Raw genomic sequence first — 24,107 nt, forward strand, 5'->3', positions numbered from 1 at the left:
GCAGTGGAAACACTGCCAAACTTCTTGTTTAAATACGTACTGGTATGGCTAATGTTCCCCACGAGGGCGAGCTTTTCTTCCAGAAGGACACTGTTTACGATTAAGACAAGGGCTGGCTACTTTGCCATTAAAATTCTGTGCCAGTCTGGCGCTGACAATATTGAGGCTTTGCTAAATGTGTATACACGCAAGTTCATTAAATGGATGCTGACTGTTGTTACACAAGTACAGCAGTTGAGTGCTTTCTGTATTAACCTTATCACCTGATGGGCAAAAGAAAAGGTTTAACTAAAGCTTAGGACTAATTGAACAGTATTTCAGTATTTTCTTATGTAAAACTGGTTCTGGTCTATTGTTTTTATTTATTTGCAATAACTGTGCTCATTCAAGTTTGTAATGACACTGCCATGGGTGAAGAGAATTTGCTTTAAGTATTATTCTCCCTTTCCCTATCTCCTGCTTCCTCTAAACTGCGTCTCTCAGGGGTAAATCTGCAACAGAGCCCAATACAAAGACAACTCTCTAAGTACACAGCCACTTTCGGAGATATGTTCTCCAGCTCTGTTGTTAAATTACTTTAGAAGTTCCTGTTTATTTTCTCTGCCTGCCTTGGGTATTTCCTGTCAGGCTGAGCGGAGCACAAACCAGGAGGAGATAGCAGAGACTAAGCCTCCCCCTGAAAGGCAGCAGGCGTCTCACCAGCTACACCCAGCTCTCCAAACCACCAGCACTTTCTTTGCTTACTTACCACTAGAGTATGCTCTCGTGCTGCAAGTTCCAGGTGATGGCTGGTTTATTTATTTATTTATTTATTCCAATAAATCAAAAAGCTTTCAAAAATTCAAGAGCTTTTCGCTTCCCCTAGCGCTTTTCCCCCCAGGAATACTTTTTTTCTTTTATAATTTATTATTATTATCGTTATTATTATTGTTGTTGCTGTTGTTTTGTTGTTGTTAATGTTAATGTTAATGTTAGGTTTATTATTTTATTAATAATATATTGTTATTATTTATTATTATATTTATTATTGTTATTAATGCCTTTGAGCCTACCCTCAAGGCTTTGAGGAAGCCCAGAGAGTTGTTGTGCATTGCTCTGTGGTGGGGTGACTCTGACTTGGGTTTGGGCAACTCTCAACTTTTAGAGCATGAATGAAAATGGTTTAAAATACCTGCCTGGCTCATGCTACCCCTAAGAAAAAAAAAAAAAAAAAAAAAAAAAAAAAAACAGAAAGAAAAAAAAAAAGAGGGTTTGCATGTCCTTCATGCCTTGGACAGCCGTCTGGGTTACACCTGGAGAAGTCAAATCTCATGAATTGATAGATTTCTGCTTACAGAAGAAAAATGTAAATGCACTCTTCAAAGTGTTGGTGCCAACACGAAGTGTGTCTGTAATCCTGCCCTTTGAAACGGCGGTAGTTAGTTATTCAATAAGATAAAGGCTGTTGTGAGCCTGCCCTACCATATTAGAGCAAAGTACTTTGTCACTGGCACCCTAAAAGTTCCAGTTTCTGCATGACAAAGATATGAAACAACTTGTAGGACAATTAAAGAATAGTTTGTCCTCACCATATTATTACCAGACATTGTTCCACGTTTCAATATTCACGTTTAAATTGCTACCTCCCCCCTCAATATAATTGCAATCAGTCACGGTTAACATTGTCTTTGGACGCCTTTTCCAAGTCAAATACAAAGAAGGAAAAACGCCGCAAAGAAAAAAGCCGCGCTCTGGATAAAGAGCCTCGCCACCAGCCTGCAGACTGCGCACTTTGCTGCTAAAATTACATTTTAGCAGCCCCAACGGGTGCGGGAACAATGACCCCTCTCATTACCACAGTGACAATGGCTGGCTGAGGATCGCAACGTATCTTTTTCTTCTCCCCGATGAACCTCAGCCAAGGAGGCGAGGAACCTGCCAACGAGCCCAGTGCTTTGAGGCTCGCTTGGTGCCGAGCAGCTTCCCTCACAGCCCCATTTGTGCCCCAAATACCCCAAACCACCAGCTCCTCCAGGCAGCCCCGTTAGCTTCCGAGCGGTTTCTTTTGCCGTCTCTGTACGTGCCAGCCGCGGGGTGTAAAGAGGCCTTCTCTAAATTCCCCTAATACCTTTCTTGGTCTCAGTTCATGCCTTTTTTTCTTGTGTGTGCGTGTGCTGGTTACGTTTCAAAAGGGCCCTCCAGCACCAGCTTTTCCATTCCTCGAAATCTGATGTGCTGTTTTTTCAGTCGTGTCGACCTTTAATCCTGCCTTTTTTTTTTTTTTTTCAATAAATGCAAACCTCATTTTCTAACGTCCCCACTTAGATCTAATCCATAAGGCCGTTTATTATCCTCGTTACCCTCTTCTATACCTTTTTCATTTGTATTCAAAAGCCTCCCTTTAATCTGTCTCAATTCTCCAGGTATGGCCTCGCTGCTCTTTTGTACAATCCCATAATGATTTCTATGGATGCGTTTTAGCCTTCCATCGATAGGTCTCAGGAAGCTATTTACCTTCTTTAACTACTCCCACGGCGCAAAAGCAGTTTTAATTCCTTTATTTTTTTTTTTTTTAACATCCCACACAGTCCCCTTCAATCCTTTCCTTCACCAGTACCTTGTGTAACCCCACTTGGGGCGTAAAGCTTTATTTATTTATTTGTTTATTTATGTGTTTGTTTATTTATTTGTTTATTATTTACACAATACACATCTGTACTTCAAGCATTACATGTGGAAGGATGATTTAGGATTTACATGTGGTGGGGAGCCGTCGGGCTTTGCGTGTGCCACTTTTCACAGAGCCCGGCTGCTTTCGCTCTGGATTTACATCAGTTGGAAGAGGAAGCCCTCACCGGGCTGCATGTGAGGAATTAATATTTAAAATTTAGTGCGTGGAGGGGCTGTTGGGGCAGGGCAGCGACGGCTCCGCCTCAGGACAGCCCCGAGCCCTGTGGCTGCCGTCGCCTGAGGCGATGGCGGCGCGGGGGCACGGCGCCTGAGGCGGCCCCGCCCTTCCCGCCCACAGGTGCTTCCCCCCCCCCCCCCGCGCCGCTCCGCGGTGGTTTCACCCCGCACCCCCCCAAAGCCGCGCGGTGGTCGCGCCCCGCCGCACGGCTCTCCCCGCCTTCCCGACCGTACCAAGCCTCCTCAGAGGGGGGGGAAAGAGTGACAGAGCAAAGCCTACAGGAGCCCTCCAAGACTCTAACCGCCGCTTATTTCCCACCGCCTCTCTGTTAAAGACGTCTTTTGGAGGGAAGGAGGAGGGAGCGAGGAGGAGGAGAAGGCGAAGTGGCGACTCATCCCCCCCACGAGGGGTGCGGAGTGGTGCGGCCCGCCCGGCGCGGCCGAAGCCGGAAGTGGCGGGCGCGGGGGCGCCCCATGGGCGCGGGTGGTGGGGCCGGGTGTGGGGTCGGGGCCGCCGCTGCCGCCGCCGGGGCCCTGGGCGCTGCCGTGGCGGCCGTGTATGGGGCCACGCTGCCGGCAGGGCTGCCCGGAGGGGACGCGGGTAACGTACCCAGCGCCGCCTGCCCGCCCGGGGGGGGGTTGGGGTCGTTTTGGGTCGTTTTGGGTCGTTTTGGGGTCGTTTTGGGGCGGGGCGGCCCCGCGGGGAGGTGGGGCTGAGGATTTGGGGTCGGTCAGCGTGAGGGGAGGGAGGGCAGTGCTGTCAGCCCATAGGGGTGGTCGTCGTATTGGGGCTGGTGCCTTGCTGTCACCCTGTAAGGGGGGTCACCCTCTTATAGGGTCTGGTGCGTTGCTGCTACACCATAAGGGTGGTCACCCTATAGGGGCTGGTGCCTTGCTGGCAGCCCGTAGGGATGCTCACCCCATTATATATAGGGTCTGGTGCACTGCTGTCATTGCATAGGGGTACTCACCCTATAGGGTCTGGTTCATTGCTGTCACCCCATAGGGATGCTCACCCCATTATAGGGTCTGGTTCGTTGCTGTCACCCTGTAAGGGTGGTCACCCTCTTATAGGGTGTGGTGCATTGCTGCCACTCCATAGGGACGCTCATTGTACAGGATCTGGTGCCTTGCTGTCACCCCATAAGGGTGGTCACCCTCTTATAGGGTCTGGTGCATTGCTGCCACTCCATAGGGATGCTCGCCCTGTTATAGGGTCTGGTGCATTGCATTTGCCCTGTAAGGGTGGTCACCCCATTTTAGGGTCTGGTTCATTGCTGTCACCCCGTATTGATGGTCACTCTCTTACAGGGTCTGGTGCCTTGCTGTCATCCCGTAAGGGTGGTCACCCTTTTATAGGGTCTGGTTCATTGCTGTCACCCTATAGGGTTGCTCGTCAGACATGGTTTGGTGCCTTGCTGTCACCCTGTAAGGGTGGTCACCCTATAGGGTCTGGTGCATTGCTGCTACTCCATAGGGATGCTCTCCCTGTTATGGGGTCTGGTACGTTGCTGTCATCCCATAGGGGTGCTCACCCCATTATAGGGTCTGGTTCATTGCTGTCACCCCATAGGGATGCTTACCTCATTATAGGGTCTGGTAGGTTGCTGTCATCCCATAGGGGTGATCACCCTGGTATAGGGTCTGGTTCATTGCTGTCACCCCATAGGGATGCTTGCCCTATTACGGGGTCTGGTGCACTGCTGTCACCCCATTGACACTCACCATATGGGTTTGGTGCATTGCTGTCACCCCATTGAGATGCTCACCCTGTTATAGGGTCTGGTGCATTGGTTTTGCCCCGTAAGGGTGGTCACCCTCTTATAGGGTCTGGTGCTTTGCAGTCAACCTATGGGGGTGCTCATCAGGTAGGGTCTGGTACCCAGACCTACTGTCCCTCTTCCATATCATAAAGAGTTGAATGGGTCCCTTAAACCCCATCCCAGATCCCTTAAACCCCGTCTTGGATCTCTTAAACCCTCTCCCAGCTCTGTCCATGTCTCATTTCGGATTCAAGCCGTTCATAAAATTCCTTATAAATAAAAAAGTGGGATTTTAATGTTTTTTTAAGGGCTGCCTTTGCTCCCTCTGGTCCCACCAGTTAGTACCTGATGGTCAATACCTTCACGTTTCCTACCCTTTTCTCTGTCCGGGTGCTCCCCGATGGGCAGCACGATCCCATTAAGGCATGTGGTGCCCCTGCCCGGAGCTGTCAGCCCTGTGCTGAGCCAGAAACCTGGGTTGAGTTTGGGTTTTTCCTCCGGGATGCCAAAAACCACCTCAAATGGGACGGAGCAGGGCGCAGCCCGTCCCGGTCCCTATTTTTTTGCCCTTTTTTCCAAGCCTGCTGCCTGAATTTCATCCATTCACTGGAGCTGAACAGGGGTGGGCACATCCCAGCTTGGGCTTAATATGGCTTTTGGGGTTATTTTCCTCATTTCTCATGGTCTGAGCAGCCCCTGTGCAACACGGGGGGGACCCAGCACGGCTCTCGCGCTGGTGCCCCCAAATGTCTCCAATTGGGGTCTGCCACCACAAGCCAGCTGAGCTCGGGGTGGTTTTCCCATTGCGTCTGTTTTTTGGGGGATTTTAGCAATGGGTTGAAACTTTTCCCTCAAACAGAGGAGCTACAAAAGTAGCCGGCGTTTGCAAGCGGGGTAAAATCCACCCTAAGGTGTTCAAGCAGGAAGCCCTGGGGCTCCTTGCACGTTTGGGATGAGAACTGTGATTTTATGGCAGTCAGGAGCAGCAGCTGGGGATTGACTGGTGTCTTCCTTTCCAAACTCATCATTTTTTGTAAGTCAAGACTGAAAATTCACGTAACATGCAGGAACTAAAATGCTGAAATGGGTTGTGCAATTTTAGGGCAGCAGCAGGTGAAGGGGGGACCTCTCCTCCTGGCGTTTCTGTTCTGCACCAGCCCTAATTTTTATTTTTTTTGCCCCTTTTGTCGTGCCCATCCTCAAACGTGTTTGCGCCTGTCGAATATATTTAATAAAGCACCGCTGCAAAATGCTTCAGCGTGGAGCTCTCCGAAAACTCCAAGCGTTCCCAGCTGCTGTCAAAAATGAAATAAAATGCAAAATCCGAGCAGTTTTGTGCAGCGGGGACCCTGACAGGTACAGAGCTGTCACAGAGCGGCTGTTGCAGGGATTTCTGGAGCGCCACGTACACATTTGCAGGCACGGTGCTTCGTTTTGCCCCTTGTAAAAACACAAACCTGCATTTTTTTTTAATTATTTTAACGAGAAACAAGCCTGTTGTTAAGGAACAATGCTGCATGAGCGCTGCAAACGGCAGCGCTGGAGTTGTTGAATCAATCGGTTTTAAATCAAAACCACGCACACACACCCAGAGGTCGGCGATTTGGGGATCTCGAGCCGTTCTTGCACCAGATCTACCTGCGCTCTCGCTTATCAGTTGGTAAAAAGTCTCGCGAAAACACACAAAAGATATTTTGCGCAGTGACATCAGAGGGGGAAAATATTCTTAGAAAATTTCATGCTGTTAAATCTCTGCAGATTTACAGTTTTATCCAGTCAAATTAATGCAAAACCCCAATGCAAGCATTTGGATTTTGAAAACTTTGGAGGAGTGTCATTTCCTAATAGTAATTATTGGTTTTACATTATTTTTTCACAGGGGAGCTGATCACAGCCGCATATGAGCTTGGAGTAAGTATTAGTTTTATTGTTTAATCAATGCTCTCATTAACAGTTTTAGGAATTAAGGAAGTTTAATTAAGCATGGAGTAAAGTAGATTAATTTATTTTCAAACCACAGTTTTTACTAACTTATAAGTACAGCACGCGACAATTTACTTCAAGTTTTAAATCCAATTAAACTAAATTATAAAGCAAAGGCTTTACTGTATATACAGTAGCTGGCTTATTATCAACCCAAATTTTGTATAAGCTGGGGAGAATAAAATAAATCGGGTTAACAATTTTAATAAGTTTTATTATTTAATAAACTTTATTATGGTGCATGATCCCTTTAGGCAAGACCTTAGGACTGTCAGCGTGGTGGTAATCCGATAGCAGTGTGGTCTTTCAACTTGCTAACCAATAAAATAGTTCCGAATCTGCCTTTTTTTTTTTTTTTTTTTTTTTTTTTCTTTTTCCCAAACAGCCTTTTGAATGACCCTAATATCCTGCGAACCCAAACAAGGAGCGGTTCGAGGCGCGCGGTAACGCGACGTGGCGCCTCTTTCCGCTCAGCTGCTCGTTCCAGCGAGGGAAGAAATATTTGCGGGGTGAAAATTGGCACGAAACCCCTTGTTTTTTGTTTTTTTTTGGGGGAAAAAAAAAAAAAAAACAGAACCCTGCTGCTGGTGATGGGTTGGTCGAGCTCGGTGGGGTGGCCGGTGCCGGGATGCCACCGTGCCGTGCCGCGCTCAGCCCCGTGTCCCTCTGTGCCCGCAGGTTGCCCACCCTCCTGGCTACCCCCTGTTCATGCTGCTGGCCCGGCTGGCCCTGGGGCTGCTGCCCGGTGGGACCCCCGCATCCCGCATCAACCTCCTCGGCAGCTTGCTGGGAGCAGCAGCCGCCTCCCTGCTCTTTTACACGGTGCTCAGGTACGGTCCCCGGGGTGCCCAAGGGTGGTCCCCTCCGTCCCCGGGTGCTGCCCCCTCCGGAGCTGCTTCCTCCGCAGCGGTTTAATCTGGCTTTGACCTTCTTTCCATCACAAAAGCTTTCTCTTTTTTCTTTTTTTTTTTTTTTTTTAATAGTAATAGCAATAATAAAAAGTGCGCCCTTCCCCTTACAAAGACGTGACAGGTTGCTGGGGCTCGTTATCGCGCGGCGGCCGTGGGGCTAACTAAGCAGAACTAATGAAGTTTGTCGTTCTCCGAAGATGCAGATGGTCCGTTTGAATTAACAAGATGAGCTTCACCTACGGCTAAACCGGGAACTCCAGTTAATTGCAGCTCCTGGCGGAGGCAGGACCCTACCCGCAGCACCCCCGGACCCGGCCGTCTCCGCACCCCTGCCCCTGGGAGGCGCGCGCGGTCCCGGTCCCGGCCGGGGTTTTGGTGACCCCCCTGGGGGCTGCTTTGATGCTCGAGTCCTCGCCGCTCTTAACCTCCTCCTGACCCAGATCGGAGAGGATTATCGCAACCCGCACAAACAATTTCTGATGTTCTCTGACGCGGGGAGGAGGGGGGGGACACAGGGCGCCTTTCCAGGCTGTTTGTGAAATCCGGAATTGTGTCGGGGGGCTGGGGATGCGGTCATCAAGGACAAAGTGGGGCGCTCTGCTGGCTCGGGGAAAAGCCCCTTTCATCCTCCCAGCCAGCAGAGCCCCCTCAGGGAAGCCCGTCCAGGCGGTGGGTGCAGCTAGAAATAAAATCAGGACTCCAGGGGGGGCAGATCCTGTGCAGCCCGAGGGCCTCGAGCCCCCTTAAACCCTTTGCGGGGTCTGTCCGTGTGCATCTTCCCCAGCTAAAAGGGAGTTTTTCTTTGGGTCCCGTGGAGCACGCAGCAGCAGGTCTTGTGGACTGCTGCCTTGGAAGGGAGCGATTTTACTTTTAGGGTCTGTGTGTAATTAAAGCAGCATCTTTTAATTCAACACCCCGTATTGCAAAGCGTATTTGGTGAGCTGGGCGTCGTGGTGTGGTGCCGAGCCCAGTCTGGTTATATCCCAAACTCCTGCACGGAGCTGCTAAATCTCTTGAATATTTTGAATTACTGGGTTGTGATTTTTTTATTTTTCAGCTACAGTTGTTCCCGCTATGACAGTCACCGTGCCCTGCTTTTTAGGTTCGAGTCGCACACGACAGTTCCCTGCGTGCCCCTTTTGTGCTGGGCAATGCGATCCTTGTGTAAGAGGAACGGGAACGGCAAGCCAAGTTTGAGACTTTTCTTTACGCTTCCAGAGGTTTTAATTTTATTTATTTTTTGTTTTTTAATTGGATTTGGAAGGTGTTCCTTCTGTCAAATATAAAACTTGTGTGGAAGACCAGCAATCCTGGGACTGGGAGGTGACAGAAGCTGTCAGGACTTGCAGAAAATTATTTGTAGGTGTAAGGCAGAGGCTGGCAATCAATTATTCAGCCTTGCACCGATTGATTTTTGAAATAAATTGTAAGATATTTCGGGTCACTTTTATCTACAAATTACAACGTTATGGTTCTCCTGTTAAACACCTTAAAATCGATTAATGTAAGACACTGATTTGGCAAAAAAAAAAAGTTTCTTCTCTCTTGCCACTTGAAAAAAAATCTTCCTGAAAGCCGTTTGCTGGCACTGCCTGCTTGGAAGCCTGAAATATCTGAAGGCAGCCCGTTTTGTTTTTAACCGGGATTGCACGAACCCACAAAGGCTCTAAACCAGGCTATCAAATCCTGCCGCGTTTGGGTGCTTTAATTAAAATTTAGCTGCCGGGGTGACCCCTGAAAGCCCTTCAGTAGCAGAGGGAAAAAAAAAAAAAAAAACGAGCGGCCGCTCCTTCTGCCGCGGCGAGCGCTGGGGACGTTAATATGAAAATATGTAGATGTTAGGAGCACAAATAATTGATGAAGTACACATCCTTGGGGAGCAACACGGTTCAAGTGGCAAATCTCTCTCGTCAAACAATAGACACCCTTCAGAAGGGAGGAAGCCATCTCTATGGTAATGGGGCTCACAGTGCCCTATTGATTGAGTGGAAGAAGACATTATACAATGTCACTTGGGCTGTTACAATTTCATTTGTCGTCTGACCTGAACTTAACCTCTAAAACCTTTCTTTTCTGCCTGCAAACCCACCAGCCGGGCACGGGTGCTGTTTACCAGCGCGGCGGGGCGGGGAGGGGGATTTCTCCGCGTTTCCCAGCCTCTGCGTACAGTAAATCTCTTCCTTTTAGCCCATTTATTTTTTGTGCCCGGCGTTTGTTTAAGTGCCATTTCCCGACTTTAGTCGCCGGCGGGTCAGGACAGTTTATTTTCCCTCTTAGTTATTGCAATTTAGGGCAAGGCTGCGCGTGCGGGATTAGGACCGGACGGCGCTCGGCGCGTTTATCCCTTAACCAGCTCTCTCCTCGCCCAGGTACTCGGTGCTGGGATGCTCCGTGGGGTCGATAAGAAGCAGCCCTGGCTCCTGCTCCCTTCGTTTTTAAGCACGGCTTCTCAAAGCAAAGTTGCGTTGGACCGCAAAAAAAAAAAAAAAAAGCCCCTTTTGTCAGTAATCCAGGCTATCCCCGAACGAGCGCGTTGCTCCTTTTGAATTAGTTATCAAATATGGTTTTTCCCCTCCGCGCGGTCTTAAGAAATCGCTTGTAATTATCGTAAAATGGCATTTACAAAGAGTTTGCTCAGGCTGCTTGTAACTGATGCAAATAATTCGTCTCCGCTTTGAAAGGCGGGCGAGCGGCATTATGTTTGTAGGGCGCAGCGAGTGCGACTCTAGGATTGTTTCCTTAAACAAATATTTATTTGTTTTACTGTGGGAGGCAAAGCATAGCAAGTTTACAAAGTAAACCAATTATGTTCTTATAATATGATTGCCAAAGTGTAATTTTCTGCACAGATGATGCGTTCTTCGCATTCTCCGTTGCGGAGAGAAATAGTTTGCTTTGCCCTGCTTTACGTGCAAGTTTTTCCACCTTCCATAGCTCGGCTGGTTTGCTCCACGGATCCATACGAAGCTGAATTATTGCAGGTGCAGTGGTAGAGCAGGAGGTGGCATTTCCGAAGGACTTGGTGTAATTTTTTCCAGCTTTATTCTGAGTTGCGTTTGGGATTTGAAAAGGAGAAAAACGCTGCGTGGAACGGAGCGCCTCGCTTCTCTTCTCTTGCTGTTCTGGGTATCGTGTTAAATTTGGGACCTTTATCACGTTAAATTTGGGACCTTTATGATACATATTCAAAATAGAATATATCTAGCACATCACTGCCCCCCAAACCAGTCCGTAAGCAACAAGCTGGGGCTGTGTTTGAGCCGTAGCCTGCTCTTCTCCCCCCCTAACACAGAGGAGCGGTGGGGATGTGTTTGGTGGAATGACGGCGGTGTTTTGGGAGCGGCACCTCGCCGTCCTGAGCCTCCTTGCTCTGGCATTGCCATTCCTGGAGCTCCCACGGGAAGGACCGGGTGTTTAGGAGGACGGGGCTCTTCCCAGAGGGAGCTCGTGGCTGAACGGAGGAAAAACCCCGCGTGGAAGTTGCCAGCCACCCCGCAGCCAGCGTCGTGCTACCCTAAAACTGGCGCTGGAAAAAGTTTCCTGCTGCCCGTGGGGAACTCCTCGGCATCTTTGGGATCCGCCAGGGTGCTACACGAGTTGTCACCGGAGGCTCGACTCGCTCTCTGGGCAGGCTTTGGGGGATTGCAGGGGTGTCAGTGCCGTTCCTCGGGCAGAGCGACCCCAGAGCATCCTCGGCAGGGACCCGGGCAGCTCGAAATGCCGCGGGAAGGGGATTACAGAGCAGGGCTGTGGGTGTTCATCGAGGGGGGAAAGCCTCGAGCGCGCTCCGCTGCCCCCTCGGCCGTCGGCGAAGCGTGGGGAAATGGGAACTCAGGGCTTTGGGGAACGAGGAATCTTCTTATTTGGATTTTCCCGATTCCAGATTATTTTAGATTATTGCCATTGTAGCAAAACGCAGTTCCGAAAGGAGCTCTGCGCGCGTAACAAGTAGCTACCAAGTTTTAGGAGGGAGAGAAGAATGGAAGGTACCGCGGCGTTAATTTGCTTTTAGACGAATATCTGGCGTGACCCCTGGCTAATTGATCGTGTGTTTTTCTCCTCTCCTAGCCCTAAGAAAACGGCGTGGGGTTCAGCCTGTTCGAAGCCATTAGCAAATCCGTTCATTTGCATTTTGCTCTAAAGTACGCACATTCGGCTGAAATAACGTTTTGAAGAGGGGGGGAGAAAAAGCAGGGCAAAAACTCTTTTTTTTTAAAGACTGAAGAGTCTTTTCTGACAGCTAGTCAGAGTTAGAATTAGTTCAAGGAAATGTTAATAATGCACTGCCTGGCTTAATCCCTTTGATATCACCAGGTATCCTCCTGTTCATGGGTTAATTGCTTTAAAAGCGGAGGCAATATTCCGAGCGGTGGGCCGCTTCACCTTTTCACAGCTGTTACCATTGAGTGACAACTAAATCCCATGTGTAAGATGAGGAAGAGCTCAATCTCCAATTGGGAGAAAATTTATGTAAACCGCAATCCCTTCAGAATGTGCGGAAGTCACAGACTTTCTTGATTTACTCTGCTTTTCCCAGAAAGCTCTATTGTTCACTTCCCTAAGTCCCATCAACCCTTTGTAGCGGAATATCACAGCGGCAGCAGATAGCTTGAAATATATAAATGCTATCATAGCTCTGATTAATAGCGGCGCTTATGAGTCAAGTCTGATAACAGAGCAGCTCTCCACTCAATTTCAGATACCGCTAATGGAATCTGTCTCCTGCAATTGTAATGTGAGAAGGCCTAATTTGCCATGGAGCTTGGAGCTGTCACCAGCCGGGGATTGCGGGGTCAGATGGGAGCTGCCAGGTTTGTGCCCCGCAGCTTGTATCTCGCGCTTTGAATAGCGCAGCCCCCTGCCTGCCAGGGAGCTGATAGCCCGCCGGGGGGTTTATGCCACCCCGCACAATAGCGGAGGGCTGCATGGGCTGACTTGGTAATTGTGAAGCCAGCTCCAGTTTTTTTTTTTCTATTTTTTTTTCTTTTTTTTTTTTTTTAATTTTTTTTCTTTTTTGCCGCAGCTACCGCGGCTGCATAATTTCTAATAAGGGGTTTTAACAAATGTCAGATTAGGAAAAGTTTCTGCAATTACAAAAAAAACTTATAAAACATTTAAATTGCTAAAGCCGGTTCCTACTGAGAGGGTGTTTTTTTTTTTCTTTTTTTATTCTTTTTGGCTGCTGGAAGCAGGCACCGTTTATTATGAGCGCCCGGGATCAAGCCTACCTATTTTCTAAGGATTTCTGAGTTTGTGAATCGAGCCTAACTCAACTAGCCTTTCTGGTAAAAAAGACATGGGGAGAGAAGTTTCCTCCTGGATTTGGTGGCTGGAAGCACGGTTGTTTGCACATTGCCTTGCTAGGAAGTGCTGAGCGCTCAGCGGGGCATTTCCTAAATGCATTTATCTCGGTGTTACCCTACAGAGCCACGGTGCTGGTGTCCTTGCCTCAAGCCCCCACTCCAGGAGGCCCTGTGCAATGGGGTGCCGGGAGGAACTGGCTCCCCATAGCCAAAATCCCCGCTGGATCAATGCTCCTTAGCCAGTCCTGACCATCCCCTCTTTTTATTTCGTGTCTTTCCTGCCTGTTTGGGTGTTAATATCTTCTGACGGCCACGAAGACTCAAGCGGGATGGGCGAGCCACGCCGAGCTCCTCACAACCTCCTCCTCCTCCAGTGCTGGGGATGAAGGCTGTGGGCATGGTTTAAGTGCCCGTGGAGCCCCCCAGGGTGCCCGAGGCAGCAGGAAAGCTGGGTCACTGCTCCCTGCTGTCCCCCGCTGGCTCTTCGGTGCTGGGAGCAGGAGGAACCGGCTTTGGGCAATGAGTGCTTGTGGCTAAGAGGCAGCGAACCCATAGGGAACGGGGCTTGGGGGGTAATTATCATCTCTTTGGTCCTCAACTTGTGTTTGGTTTTGGTTTTCTTTTTAAAAAGTAGTTCTATTTCAGCACCAATGCACAGACACGCTTAGGAGAAGTCAGGTGAAAGGTCTTCGAAGTCTCTTCCTTCTTTAATCTGCATCAAAAAAGTATTTTTTTTAATAAACTAAACAAGTGAAACCACTTAAAAAATTTGAAATATTAAACCTGTAATGCTCTGGTCTATTATACCACGAAATAAACATATTCAAATGATATACCTTTGCTACAGCAGTGCAGAGGCAGAATTTGCTGGTGATGCACCTGCAGCCTGTGCAAGTGCCACGGGAGCACCAACAGTAAGGTCATCCTCTGCATGCACAGGGGGAAATGAAAAAAAAAAAATAATTCATTGGAGCAGGTGTTTAAAAGCAGGAGAGTTGTTTCTTGAATCACTATTTTTTTGTATTTTTTTTAAAAAAGAGATTTTGCTACCTCTAAAGTTTCGGAGGAAAAAGAAGGAAGAAATAATCAGCTTATTTTACTAGGTACAGATAGGTGTTTCCAGTGTTTAATGCATTAGCTTCAAAGATACAACAAGCTTTGGTTAGCTGGCTTTTCTTCTGTATGAACCCAGTACACTGAAGATTGCATTTTACTAAAACATTTCAGTTAGGCTTCAGTTCTCATCCCTCTATAGCTTTATCCAAATCGTTTAATAACTTCCTGCAAATTATCAAATACAAAACATCAGCCTTTATTTTCTAAATTAAAAAATAAAAATGCCGATCAAGTTGATCAGGTGGGTTAAATGCAGATGGATGTAACCCATGCTCTTGGCTAACAGAAAGTTTCATCAAAATGAGTACAGAGGCTAAATTTTGGATTGCATGTTGACATGTTTTAGTGATTAGACACAAATCGGAAGCAAAAAAAAATATTTAAATACCTTATTTGTTTTTTTCTTGTTGATGTAACTCTTAACAACAAGCTGCAGCCTAAATACTGCCAACTACAGCAAGTTTGTGCTGCCCGTGCCCTTGGAGTTGAGGCCTGGGCACATGTTCTTTTACTCTGGTGCCTGAAATGGAAAACAAAATAATTTTTCTCATCTTTTCCTTTTATGTTTAGGGATGTCATGGGGAAATACTTCCCACAAAGGGCTGTGTGACCTCTTCTTGGCTGGCTGTTCTTGTCCCTCGTGAGTGCGTTGTAAGATGATGGGAGTTTCTGCACATGTTCACAGGATTATAGTTAGTCGACTGATAGGAAGGGACCTTCCTCCTGCTTGTTTTATTTTATTTTTTTTTGTTTTGTTTTTTTTTTGAAGTGCTCCATATGCTTCGTGCAGGCCTTTTCATGTCTTTCTGCCTTACGTGACTTAGCACCCACCAGTGTCTCCTCCACCCTGGAAATGTTTTTTGCTCTGCAGTGGGCCTGTGCTGTCTCTGTCTGAGCTGATTGTCACCTCCTTGGACAACTTTTTGAGGGCCCTCTTGGCTCTACGACAAGAGAGGGGCAGCACAGTGCCACACCGTGCTGGAGGAGCCCAAGGGGCCACCAGGAGGTGGTTGTAATGGTGTGGGGAGGTCCAATTTTGGTCACGTTAGCCCAGCCTCAAGGCAGACCTGACTTAATTCAGGCCCAGCATCGTGTATCAGAGCTGTGTGGGATTCATTTCTGCCGGTGCTGCTGCGTACCGTGAGCTGCTGCTTTGAGCAGACCTGTGTGAGGTGTTATTTTCTGCTGGTCGGGCCTTCATCCTCGTCTGGGGTTACCTGGTCTTATCAATCCCATTTCTCTGAGTCAGCAGAGTTGTAAGTGCATCATTGCCATTGCTAGTAGCAGAGTCTGGAAAAAACTCTGCTTCTCTAGCCTGTATTTGCCAAATTGCATTTCTGAGCTGCTGTTGTGATGATCTCAAAGAATTCAGCCTGTTCCTATTATTATTTTTTTAAAGCACCTGCTGTACTTGTAGGAGCTCAGTGCTCCATGCACACAACACGCTTCCACACGGGAGGCTTGGCAGGCTTTCCCGAGGGTTTCCCAGGCAGTGCCAGCTCTTTTTAAGAAAAAACCTGTGGATGTGCCCAGTGCTGGATCCCGACCCTGTGCAGCTCGGCGGCTGGACAGGGAGCAGGGCTGCCCCCTGCCCACACAGCCGGGATAAGTCTTTTAAGTTTGGGGTTGAGTAGCTTTTGCTTAATCCTCATTTCCTAAAACTTGAAGCGCAGGTTTGAGACTTTTTATCGAGAGGGCAGGCGCTCCTTAAGCTCATTTGAACTCTGGTAAGGCGCTCGAGTCTTTTCTGGGAAAGACAAGAAGACTTGGTAAACGATCAGGAGTTGTGCCTAGTAAGCTGCTTTTCATCCCAGGGAGTTTGGGGAAGTTGTTTTACCTTTTCTGCATTATTTCACTGCAAGAGTTTCAGAGGGATTTACAAATTTTGTTTCTTTCTGAGTAAAACTCGGTGCTGTTTAAAGGAGAAGGAAGACCTGTTGTGTTTCCCACCTCTCCTGGAGGTGATGGAGATGCTGAGCTGGCTCGATAACAAAGCCAGTGGAGCAGCATCGGTGCTCGTGAACACCTTCTCTATGAGGTTGTGCGACTTTGGGATACTGCTGCTAGAAAACCTGTAATAATTAACACCTTTAATCACTTGCGAGTTTGCTGAAGATTTTAAGCAATGCCAAAAACACTTATATAGTGATTTCTGTATCACAGTACGTGGCTTTTATTTTGCTGAGTGCCTTGTGTAGTGAGCGACAGGTCCTCTCTTGGAGATTTTTGTGCTCAATGCCTAGACCTGTGTTGACAAAGCTCAAGTACTGGAGGAGTCCACCACGGTGGTGAGGCATTAGGGAGCACCCGGGAGACGTGGTGGGGCATGGGGTTCGTCAATAGTCACTTTAATTTGCAATTAATTCTGCGGTTAATGGAGCAGCAGGGTGGCTTTCCCCAGGCCACTTGGGGTGTCCGATGTCAGGAGGAGGAACGGAGATCTGGTCATCCCACGCCATTATTTCCATCCAGTCCTTCCCATCACCTCTGCCTCCCACTTTTAATGGGTTAAAATGTCCAATTCTAGCTGCACAGGTCCTCCTGTGACATCTATGGAAATGTGCTGGCTTTTCAGTGTACTGAGAGAGCTTATGGTGTTTCAGGAAAGTGGGAAGAAAAGCGTAACCAAGGAGAAGAGCCCCTGCTCAAGAGTGCTCTGCCAGCACCTCCTTCGTCTGTTTGCAGGGGCTGTAGGTGTTGTTGACTTGTTCTCCGTTTATCTCAGTTGTGTCCCATGAGGAACCCCATAAGCAAATCCTGTGTGGGCACCCAAGTCTCCAGCTGACCGGTTGTGGTGCCCTGCGTGGTGTTCCTCAGGGTGACATCTCACGGGGGAGACCTCTCAAACCACCACACTTCAAAAAAAAAAATCAAAAGCAGAGCCAGAGCTGCCCTTAACACATCCAGAAGGGCAGAGCTATTATGGCAGAGTAGGTGCAATGGGTTTCCTGGGCTAAATCCCACCTCGTGGGCTCCCTGCCAATTTGGGAAGGCGGCTGTGTTGGGTGCCATAGTCCATCCAGCTGGGGACAGCCCCCGTTTTCCCCTCTCCCTGGCTCTGGTGGGCATCTCTCCATCCTGGGGCTGGGGGCACCACAATCCTCACCCACCCCTGAGACACTCAAACGTTCCCCCCGGGAAAGCTCTGCTAATGCTGTCCGTCGTGAATAGCTCTAATCCACTCTTTATGCAGGGGCTCGATGAATTTAAGGCTGCACCGCTGCTCGCGTGTCCTCCAGCGGAGAGCATCCCGTTAGAGGCATGACTCTCTGGCTCGGCGTACCGTGACCCGCTGTGTCATTGCTCATCAAGGTTTCTGAACCGAATTGAATACTCTTTAAGTTTGTTTTTTTTTTTTGTGGTGTTTCAGGAGAAAAAGGCAGCCTGGCTCGCCAGCCGGTTGGTATCCAGCGCCTTGCGAATACACGGGACGGCTTGAGGTGCGCCCTCCCTAATTGCAATTCTCTGCAAGGAAAAATTATTAGGAAGATATTAACCATATAATGTTTTGGGAGGATGCTGGGTAGCAGTCAAAATTTCTGCTGCTACAGTATGTTTAAAAAAAAAAAAAAAAAGGACAATAAAGTAGGCTTTTTTGTTGGAAAAGAAGATTTCATGTTATCTGTGTTTGCAGGCTTTCTGGCTCATATGCTGGAGGAATCCTTGCTGCGGGGGTGTTTTCATTTTCTCGTCTAACATGGCAGTGGTCCATCACGGCGGAGGTTTTTAGCTTAAACAATCTGTTTGTGGGGCTGCTTATGGCTCTTACCGTGCATTTTGAGGAGGCATCCACTGCAAAAGAGAGATCAAAGGTAAAACATCTCAAGGAAAGTGAATAGTTCTTTTTTTTTTTTCAATTAGTCATCACGTGTCTGTTTAATTTCCTGTTCATTTAGTATTGATTTAGTTTCCTTTACGTAGGAAAGGCCAGATTTGGGGACTGGGTTCGGCACCTGTGCTTGGTGGTGTTGATCCCTGACCTGCCTGGACTCAGAAGTGCCAAAATTGAAGGATCTGTGTGCGTTCCTTAAGGGTTGAGGTGGGATGTGCTGGATCTGCTTTGGCTTTTTGTTGTTTTACACACACGGGATAGAAGAGAAAAAAGCAAAATCATTCTCATCTAAACGTTTCAGTGCAAAGTTTAATTTTCTGCATCAAAGACTCAAACCAGGCAGTGGGTGTTCGAGGGTTTGTTGTCAGAACTGTGATGTTCCCGAGGGCAAATAGATGCATCATACAGGAAAATTCATCAACTCAGAAACCCAGGTTTCTAATGAAACACAGAAACGACCAAATTTTCAATCAGTTCTGTGCAGTTCAACGTATATTCTCCTGAAATTAAATGTGCCCCTAAAATAATGCCACTATTAAATACAGAGACATTGAATTTCATGCCGTGTTCTCTACTTTGTAAACGGACTCGGCAGTCAAAAGGTGTTCTTGCTCCCCGGCCTTGTTCTTTCTACTTTTATTTGCCTGAACACCTGATCTCCTCTCTTCTTACAGACTTGCCTGCTGTGACTCCTCTAAGTTGTGTGAATAAAAGGATTTTTGTCAGGCTAGCCTGGAATTTCAGGAGCACACAGTGGTAGTTTACTCAGCTTGGCAAATTCTCAAATAACATGTTTTATCACTGGCTTATGGAGGCCTTGTTTCATCATCGGGCTTTTGTATTTTCTGGTCACTTCTGCCCCAAGACCCTGGGCTCCACAAAGATGGAGTTGGGGCATTTTCCGACCTGCTCCTGTGGTTGCTGTGCCCAATTTCCATTTGGATTTTCAGGTGAGGTTTTCAGGAGCAGTCACTGAGCTTGTTTCCATGCTCTGGGTGGCCAGCATCACATGCCTCAAAGAGGCCAGACTACAAACAGCGAGTTGGCGACACTTTTTGTAAATCTGACTTTCCTTCAGACATTTTCAGGAGCTTGCTTGGTTCACCAATGTACTTGAAAAATTATTCAGGTGGTTCTGAGTCCTGCGGGGCAGCTCTGAAGCCCACAAAGTTTTTCTGAAGTTCTGGCAGGTGTTCCTGGGACAAAGCAGCATCCAGTGTTGAACACCAATTAAAAAGGTTATGATCCCATCGCCATGCCAAGGCAAGTGTTTGCACCTCACACATTCATTGTCACCAGTGACTGAAATTAGCAGGGGCAGTGCTCTGGTGACTGATGGGCGGTCAGCTCCTGTCCAACGATGTCTGTGGGACCCTGGTGGCTTTTTGCCCATTGAGGAGCGTGGACAGAGTGTGGCTCCAGGGTGTGACATGGACCGAGTGGCCAGTGATGGAGAAGGAGGAGAAAGATTGAACATGAGAAATGCCCTGCACTGTGCTGCAGAGTCTGGATGTGTTACCTCCTTTATCAGAAAACTCTTTCAGAGATGCTCAGAAGGGATCTCAGACCACTCAGTGATGCTGCATTTAATTCCCTTGGCTTAGCAAGTTTGTGTGGCCCTGACTTTAGCCCACTGTGCCTGCAAAAGAGTCAAAAATCATTCCTGTTATGTAAAATAATGTCTCTGTACATAAAAGTGGCATTATTTTTTTTTGTGTGTGGCATAAAAATAATCTGAAGTAACCCGTGTTGTCTGTGTTACAATCGACCAGTGCTCACTGATGTGCTTTGCCTTCTCTAAGCGTGCTGTGGGCTGCGCTGAAGCTGCTTTGGCATCTGCGTGTTTTTGTAGGTGGTAAAGAGTAACTGTGAGGTTTTGGTTTTCTCCCTTTCAGATCTCTAGACTCGGTGCCTTTTGCTGCGGGCTCAGCCTGTGCAACCAGCACACGATAGTGCTCTATGTGGCTTGTATCGTGCCCTGGGTTCTCTCCCGGCTGCTCAGGAAGACGGTACGTATTTTGCTGACCCATGCATCTGTTTTAGCTTGTTTTAAGGCCGTTAATAATTCTTCCTTTCCAACCATTTGTTTATATGTTGATGTACGAACCGTGTTAGTAGGAATTCTGTCCAAACTCATCAGTCAACCACCTGAATTTACAGCCCATCGCAGTGTAGGGGCTTTGCTCACACCAGCAACCTGCCTGTGGCTCCTGGCACAGGAGCTCAGTGCCCCGGCTGTTTGTAAGTGCCCAGTACACAGCCACAAGGCCAATACTCTGAGCTAAAACTCCTCGGTGTGCAGGAGCTAAGAGCGTTCAGTGCAGGTACCTACCTGTTGGTGGGACGCCACGGGCGTGAGCAGCCTCTCCTGGCTGATGGCACTGCCTTTTGCATGGCTGGGGATGAGTTTGTGTGTTGATTCCCTGGTGGGACCACAAAACCCACTTCTGCTTGTTGCACATCTCATGATCGGTGTCAATAGCTGAAGATGTAGCCACAGTAGGTAGCATGGCAGGAAGGGTGCTGCAGGTGCTGATCTCTAGGAGAACTCCTAGAGATCCATCTGGATGAAGCCCCCGGTTATGTCCAGGTGCCCTGCAATGCTTTTGTCACCTGTAGGTGGTCTTCTGCAAGTGGCTGTGTTGGGCTGGATGCTGACGTGTTGCAGAAGCCCTGCTTGGCTCTGAAAAGGGCTGCACATCTTGGATGGGATGCACAGCTCAGAGCTGAGCCTGGAGTGAAACCCATCAGCTGCAATAGGGGCAGCTCAGACAAGCTTGGTCCAAGAGGTCAGCATCTCCAGCAAAAGCCTTCCTGACCTCATATTTCCCTTAACAAAATGATGGAAGTGCATTTGTGGTCTTTAAACAGAGCTTTTTTCACAACCAGGGAGGCCTGGAGAGACATCTGTGATTTCCAGCAGGGAGAATGCTGTGCCAATATGGCATCACTGGGAAACACCCTACCTAGACACCAGCCCAGTAGACCCTGCTGCAGAACACCACCTAAAAAGAGGTTAATCGATCAAAAATGGGGGCTTTCAGTGAAACCAACAAAAAAGAGCCAGGCTTCTAAAGGAATTTTTGACCGGCGACGTTACCGAGCTACTTTCTCTGCTCTGTAGGTCGTCGCTCTGAATGGGCTCTCTTCCACATCACCCCAAATTCTGAAGGGAGTGCTTTGATTGGCAGGACGGTGCCTGATGAGAAAGCAAGCGTGCAATATTCCGGGGTGGGATTTTCCAAAGCACTTAAAGGAGTTAGGCACACAAGTCCCTTTGAAAGTCTTGTCTTCCTGACCCCTTAGGCAGTCTTGAAAATCCCACCCCAAAAGTTGGCCTATCCAATTTAGCCAGCCTAATCACGATAAAGTAAATGGCAAAACCGACTCCTGATGATGGTGGTGATGCGTGTAGTTGTACTAGAGCAGCATTTTTTTTTTTTTTTTGCCAGATGGAATACCAGCCAACTCTTAATCGCTGCAAAGTGGGTTATCTCAGCCTTGCAGTGCTTCAGCCATCTATGCATGTCATGCCATGATTTAAATGTGAAAGATGCAATGAGTATGATACTCATGAGTCCTAGCTAATATTATTTGCTTCACTTAAATTTCACCCTGCCATGCAAAGGAGATCAGTTTGATGCAGTTTCCTAGTAATCCACAAAATCGTAAGGTTTAACATAGCATTTTGTAGGGACTTACTATAAATTGAGAGATCAGCTCTGTGTAAATATATTTGATGTTTTTTCTTTATCTGTTCTTGAAGTTCCAGCACGATTAAACTAAAATAAACATTGTTATGCAATATGACATATTTTGGTGCAGGAATTGTCCCTAGGCCATTTGCTGAAGTTGGGTTTATGCTTCTTGGCTGGTTTGCTGCCTTATCTCTATCTGCCGGCTTCGTCCTACCTCAATCGAGCCCGTTGGACATGGGGAGACCAGACGACTTTTCAAGGATTTTTGACCCACTTTCTCAGGGAGGAATATGGGACGTTCAGTCTGGTAAATACGGGTCATTTTCTAAATGGCTTTCTTTTGAGATACGCGGTAGCAGGAGCTTTCTGTTCATGATGTTAAATAGTTCGGCTAAGAAATGGAAAATGATTTATTTTTTAAATGTTTATTTCTGATTTTGACCTTCTGATCTGTCAGAGTTTCTGGGTATGGATCAGATGGCTGATGTGTTAGAGGTGTGAGCTGTATTGTTTACTGGACACTGTACAGATGTCTCATATTTCAAAAAGCCACAAGAGAAAGCCTTGCTATAGGGAAATAGTGACATCAATTTTGTGTTTTTCTTGTTTTAAGACAAATAATTGTCTTTTTTATTATTTATTTTATTTTAAATAGCTGTTTAAAGAGGTTGCAAGCAGTTTTCCTCGCTTTACCTTTAAATGATATTCCTCTAGCTTACTTCCTAGTAATATTTCATTGAAATATTTTATTGACATTGAATATTTTATCAAAATGAGTGGTAGGTTTGGGGGATCTCCGAATCCTCTGCTCCAGATTATTCTGCCTGCTTTGTGCTCTTGCAAAGGGAAGGAGGTGTGATGTGATTCTGCAGGGTGTAGGGTTTGCATCTCTCTCCTCCAGCCCTAAATTAGATGTTTGGCTCTGGCCACCCAAAGAAAGCAATGCCCAGCACCCCTTCTTTCCATCCTGCTTCAGAGATTTCAGTGCGGAGGGCTGGGAGAAGAGGAAGAGGTCTGATTTATGTATCTTGTCACTCCTTGGGGTCCTCAGCATCCTCAGAAATGAAGTCCTGTGCCTGCAGCAGCTGCCTCCAGCTGGTGACACACCACGAGCACCCCATTGGCATTCCAGGGAACACTCCCACAGCCATCCCTGAGAGCCGTGTGGCTGTAGCATGCGAGGGAAAAGATTTGATAAATCCAAATCAAATCTTTCCAAAACTCCTCTAGAGGTAACATCCACCCTCTGAAGGGCTTCAGAGACTTCCCCTGTTGTCCTGTTCCCAGCTGTCTCCTGAGAATTAGGTTCTGCTGGGCATGCAAATCCCTTAACTCCTGTCTCCATCAGATGTGATGAATTCAAGTTGATGTTCAGGCGGCTTAGGGCTGGACCGCGTGTAATCCTGCCCCGTAAATCACATTTACGATGAACTGGTCTGAAGCTGGAGCAGTAAATGCAGCAAAATCCAAGCGTTTGGTCCCGATGCCAGCTGGGCTAATGCCAGAGCCCTGCCTGGATGGACAGACAGGTCCTAGGGAGGGGCTTTGCTTTGTTTTAGGGGCAAGCAGGGTCAAAAAAAAAAATTTTATCGAGATTAAATACTCCTTCCAGACCTGCTGGATCCACTTTCCCTTATATCTGTTAGTCACCACTTTTCCAGCAAGCACCTAGGAAGGAGTTCCTCATCTCCACCGAGCACCACTTGTTTCCCAGTCTTGTGCCATGGAGTGCAGGTCTCTGCAATGAAAAAAAATCTCATCTGTACAGATTTGTGGGTGCAGAGGGGCCATGAGCAAGGCTGGTAAGCAGGAAGGAATTGAGGCCCGTGTGCTTTTCTCTTTGTTTAAGCAATTCCTGTTCCCTGTGCCCACTCTGTGGCACCACCTGACGGGGTTTTGGAGGAGCCCTGTATGCTGGGGGCTCTGCAGACTGAAAACAAAAAAGCTTTTCCTTGCCCCAGTGACACATTAGTCAGCGTGTGGGCTTCTCATGGGTTCTCTTTCTTTTTAATCCAGGCCAAGTCGGAGACTGGATCCAGTATGAGAGAGATGCTGGTGTGAGTAAAATCCCGAGTTCACCTTGCAGTGGGGAGAAACCTGTCACCACCGCTGTGCTCTCAGCCCAGGTGGCTCCTCTCCTGCCTGTCCTCTCCTTCCAAAGCTGGGGCTGTGCATGCCCAGCACCAGGACAGTGCATGTCTGGCTGTCCTCCTATTGAGGGAACAGTGCTCGATCCCCTCCCCAGCAATTTTTTTCATCCAAAATCCTGGCGTGTAAACCCAGCTTGTTCCCACTCCTGGTAGATTTAATCCCAGCAGCACAGGGATGCGTTACGCTGTCCTTCTGCCCTGCTCCTTGCTACTCTCAGAGTGTTGGCAGCGATTTCGGGGTGATGCAGACGTGCACTTCATTTCTCCACAGCTCCCAGCTGGCGCAGATGAGGTCGGAGCTCTCCCTCCCTGTCCTCGCCCTGGCACTCGTGGCCTGTCTGAGCGCAGCGCTGCCGTAAGTTGGAGGGGACTCTTTGCTCTGAGCCACTTTTCTTACAGGCTGGGTGTGAGCTTTGGCTGTTTTCTCTGCCTTGTGGTGTGTGGAGCTTCCCTGTGCAGAAATTC

At 48.0% G+C, this 24,107-nt stretch overlaps 1 protein-coding gene across 4 annotated transcripts in view; it reads left to right on the forward strand.

The window, feature by feature from the left end:
• Positions 1 to 3,327: 3,327 nt before the first annotated feature.
• Positions 3,328 to 24,107, forward strand: part of TMEM260 (transmembrane protein 260) — a 31,803-nt gene continuing 11,023 nt past the window's right edge. Inside the window, exons 1-9 of one of the 4 annotated variants that reach the window (XM_068682381.1) lie at positions 3,371 to 3,487; positions 6,529 to 6,560; positions 7,311 to 7,462; positions 17,333 to 17,402; positions 17,597 to 17,774; positions 19,690 to 19,803; positions 21,620 to 21,799; positions 23,509 to 23,549; positions 23,914 to 23,997. In XM_068682381.1, the coding sequence (XP_068538482.1) occupies positions 6,550 to 6,560; positions 7,311 to 7,462; positions 17,333 to 17,402; positions 17,597 to 17,774; positions 19,690 to 19,803; positions 21,620 to 21,799; positions 23,509 to 23,549; positions 23,914 to 23,997 (830 nt within the window). In that variant the 5' untranslated portion in view covers positions 3,371 to 3,487; positions 6,529 to 6,549. Of the gene's footprint in view, positions 3,488 to 5,383; positions 5,683 to 6,528; positions 6,561 to 7,310; positions 7,463 to 17,332; positions 17,403 to 17,596; positions 17,775 to 19,689; positions 19,804 to 21,619; positions 21,800 to 23,508; positions 23,550 to 23,913; positions 23,998 to 24,107 lie in introns of those variants that run through there. The other 3 variants (XR_011096728.1, XM_068682379.1, XM_068682380.1) reach the window with 3 other exon arrangements.

The sequence above is a fragment of the Anas acuta genome, chromosome 5, assembly GCF_963932015.1.
Source record: "Anas acuta chromosome 5, bAnaAcu1.1, whole genome shotgun sequence".
Taxonomy (NCBI): domain Eukaryota; kingdom Metazoa; phylum Chordata; class Aves; order Anseriformes; family Anatidae; genus Anas; species Anas acuta.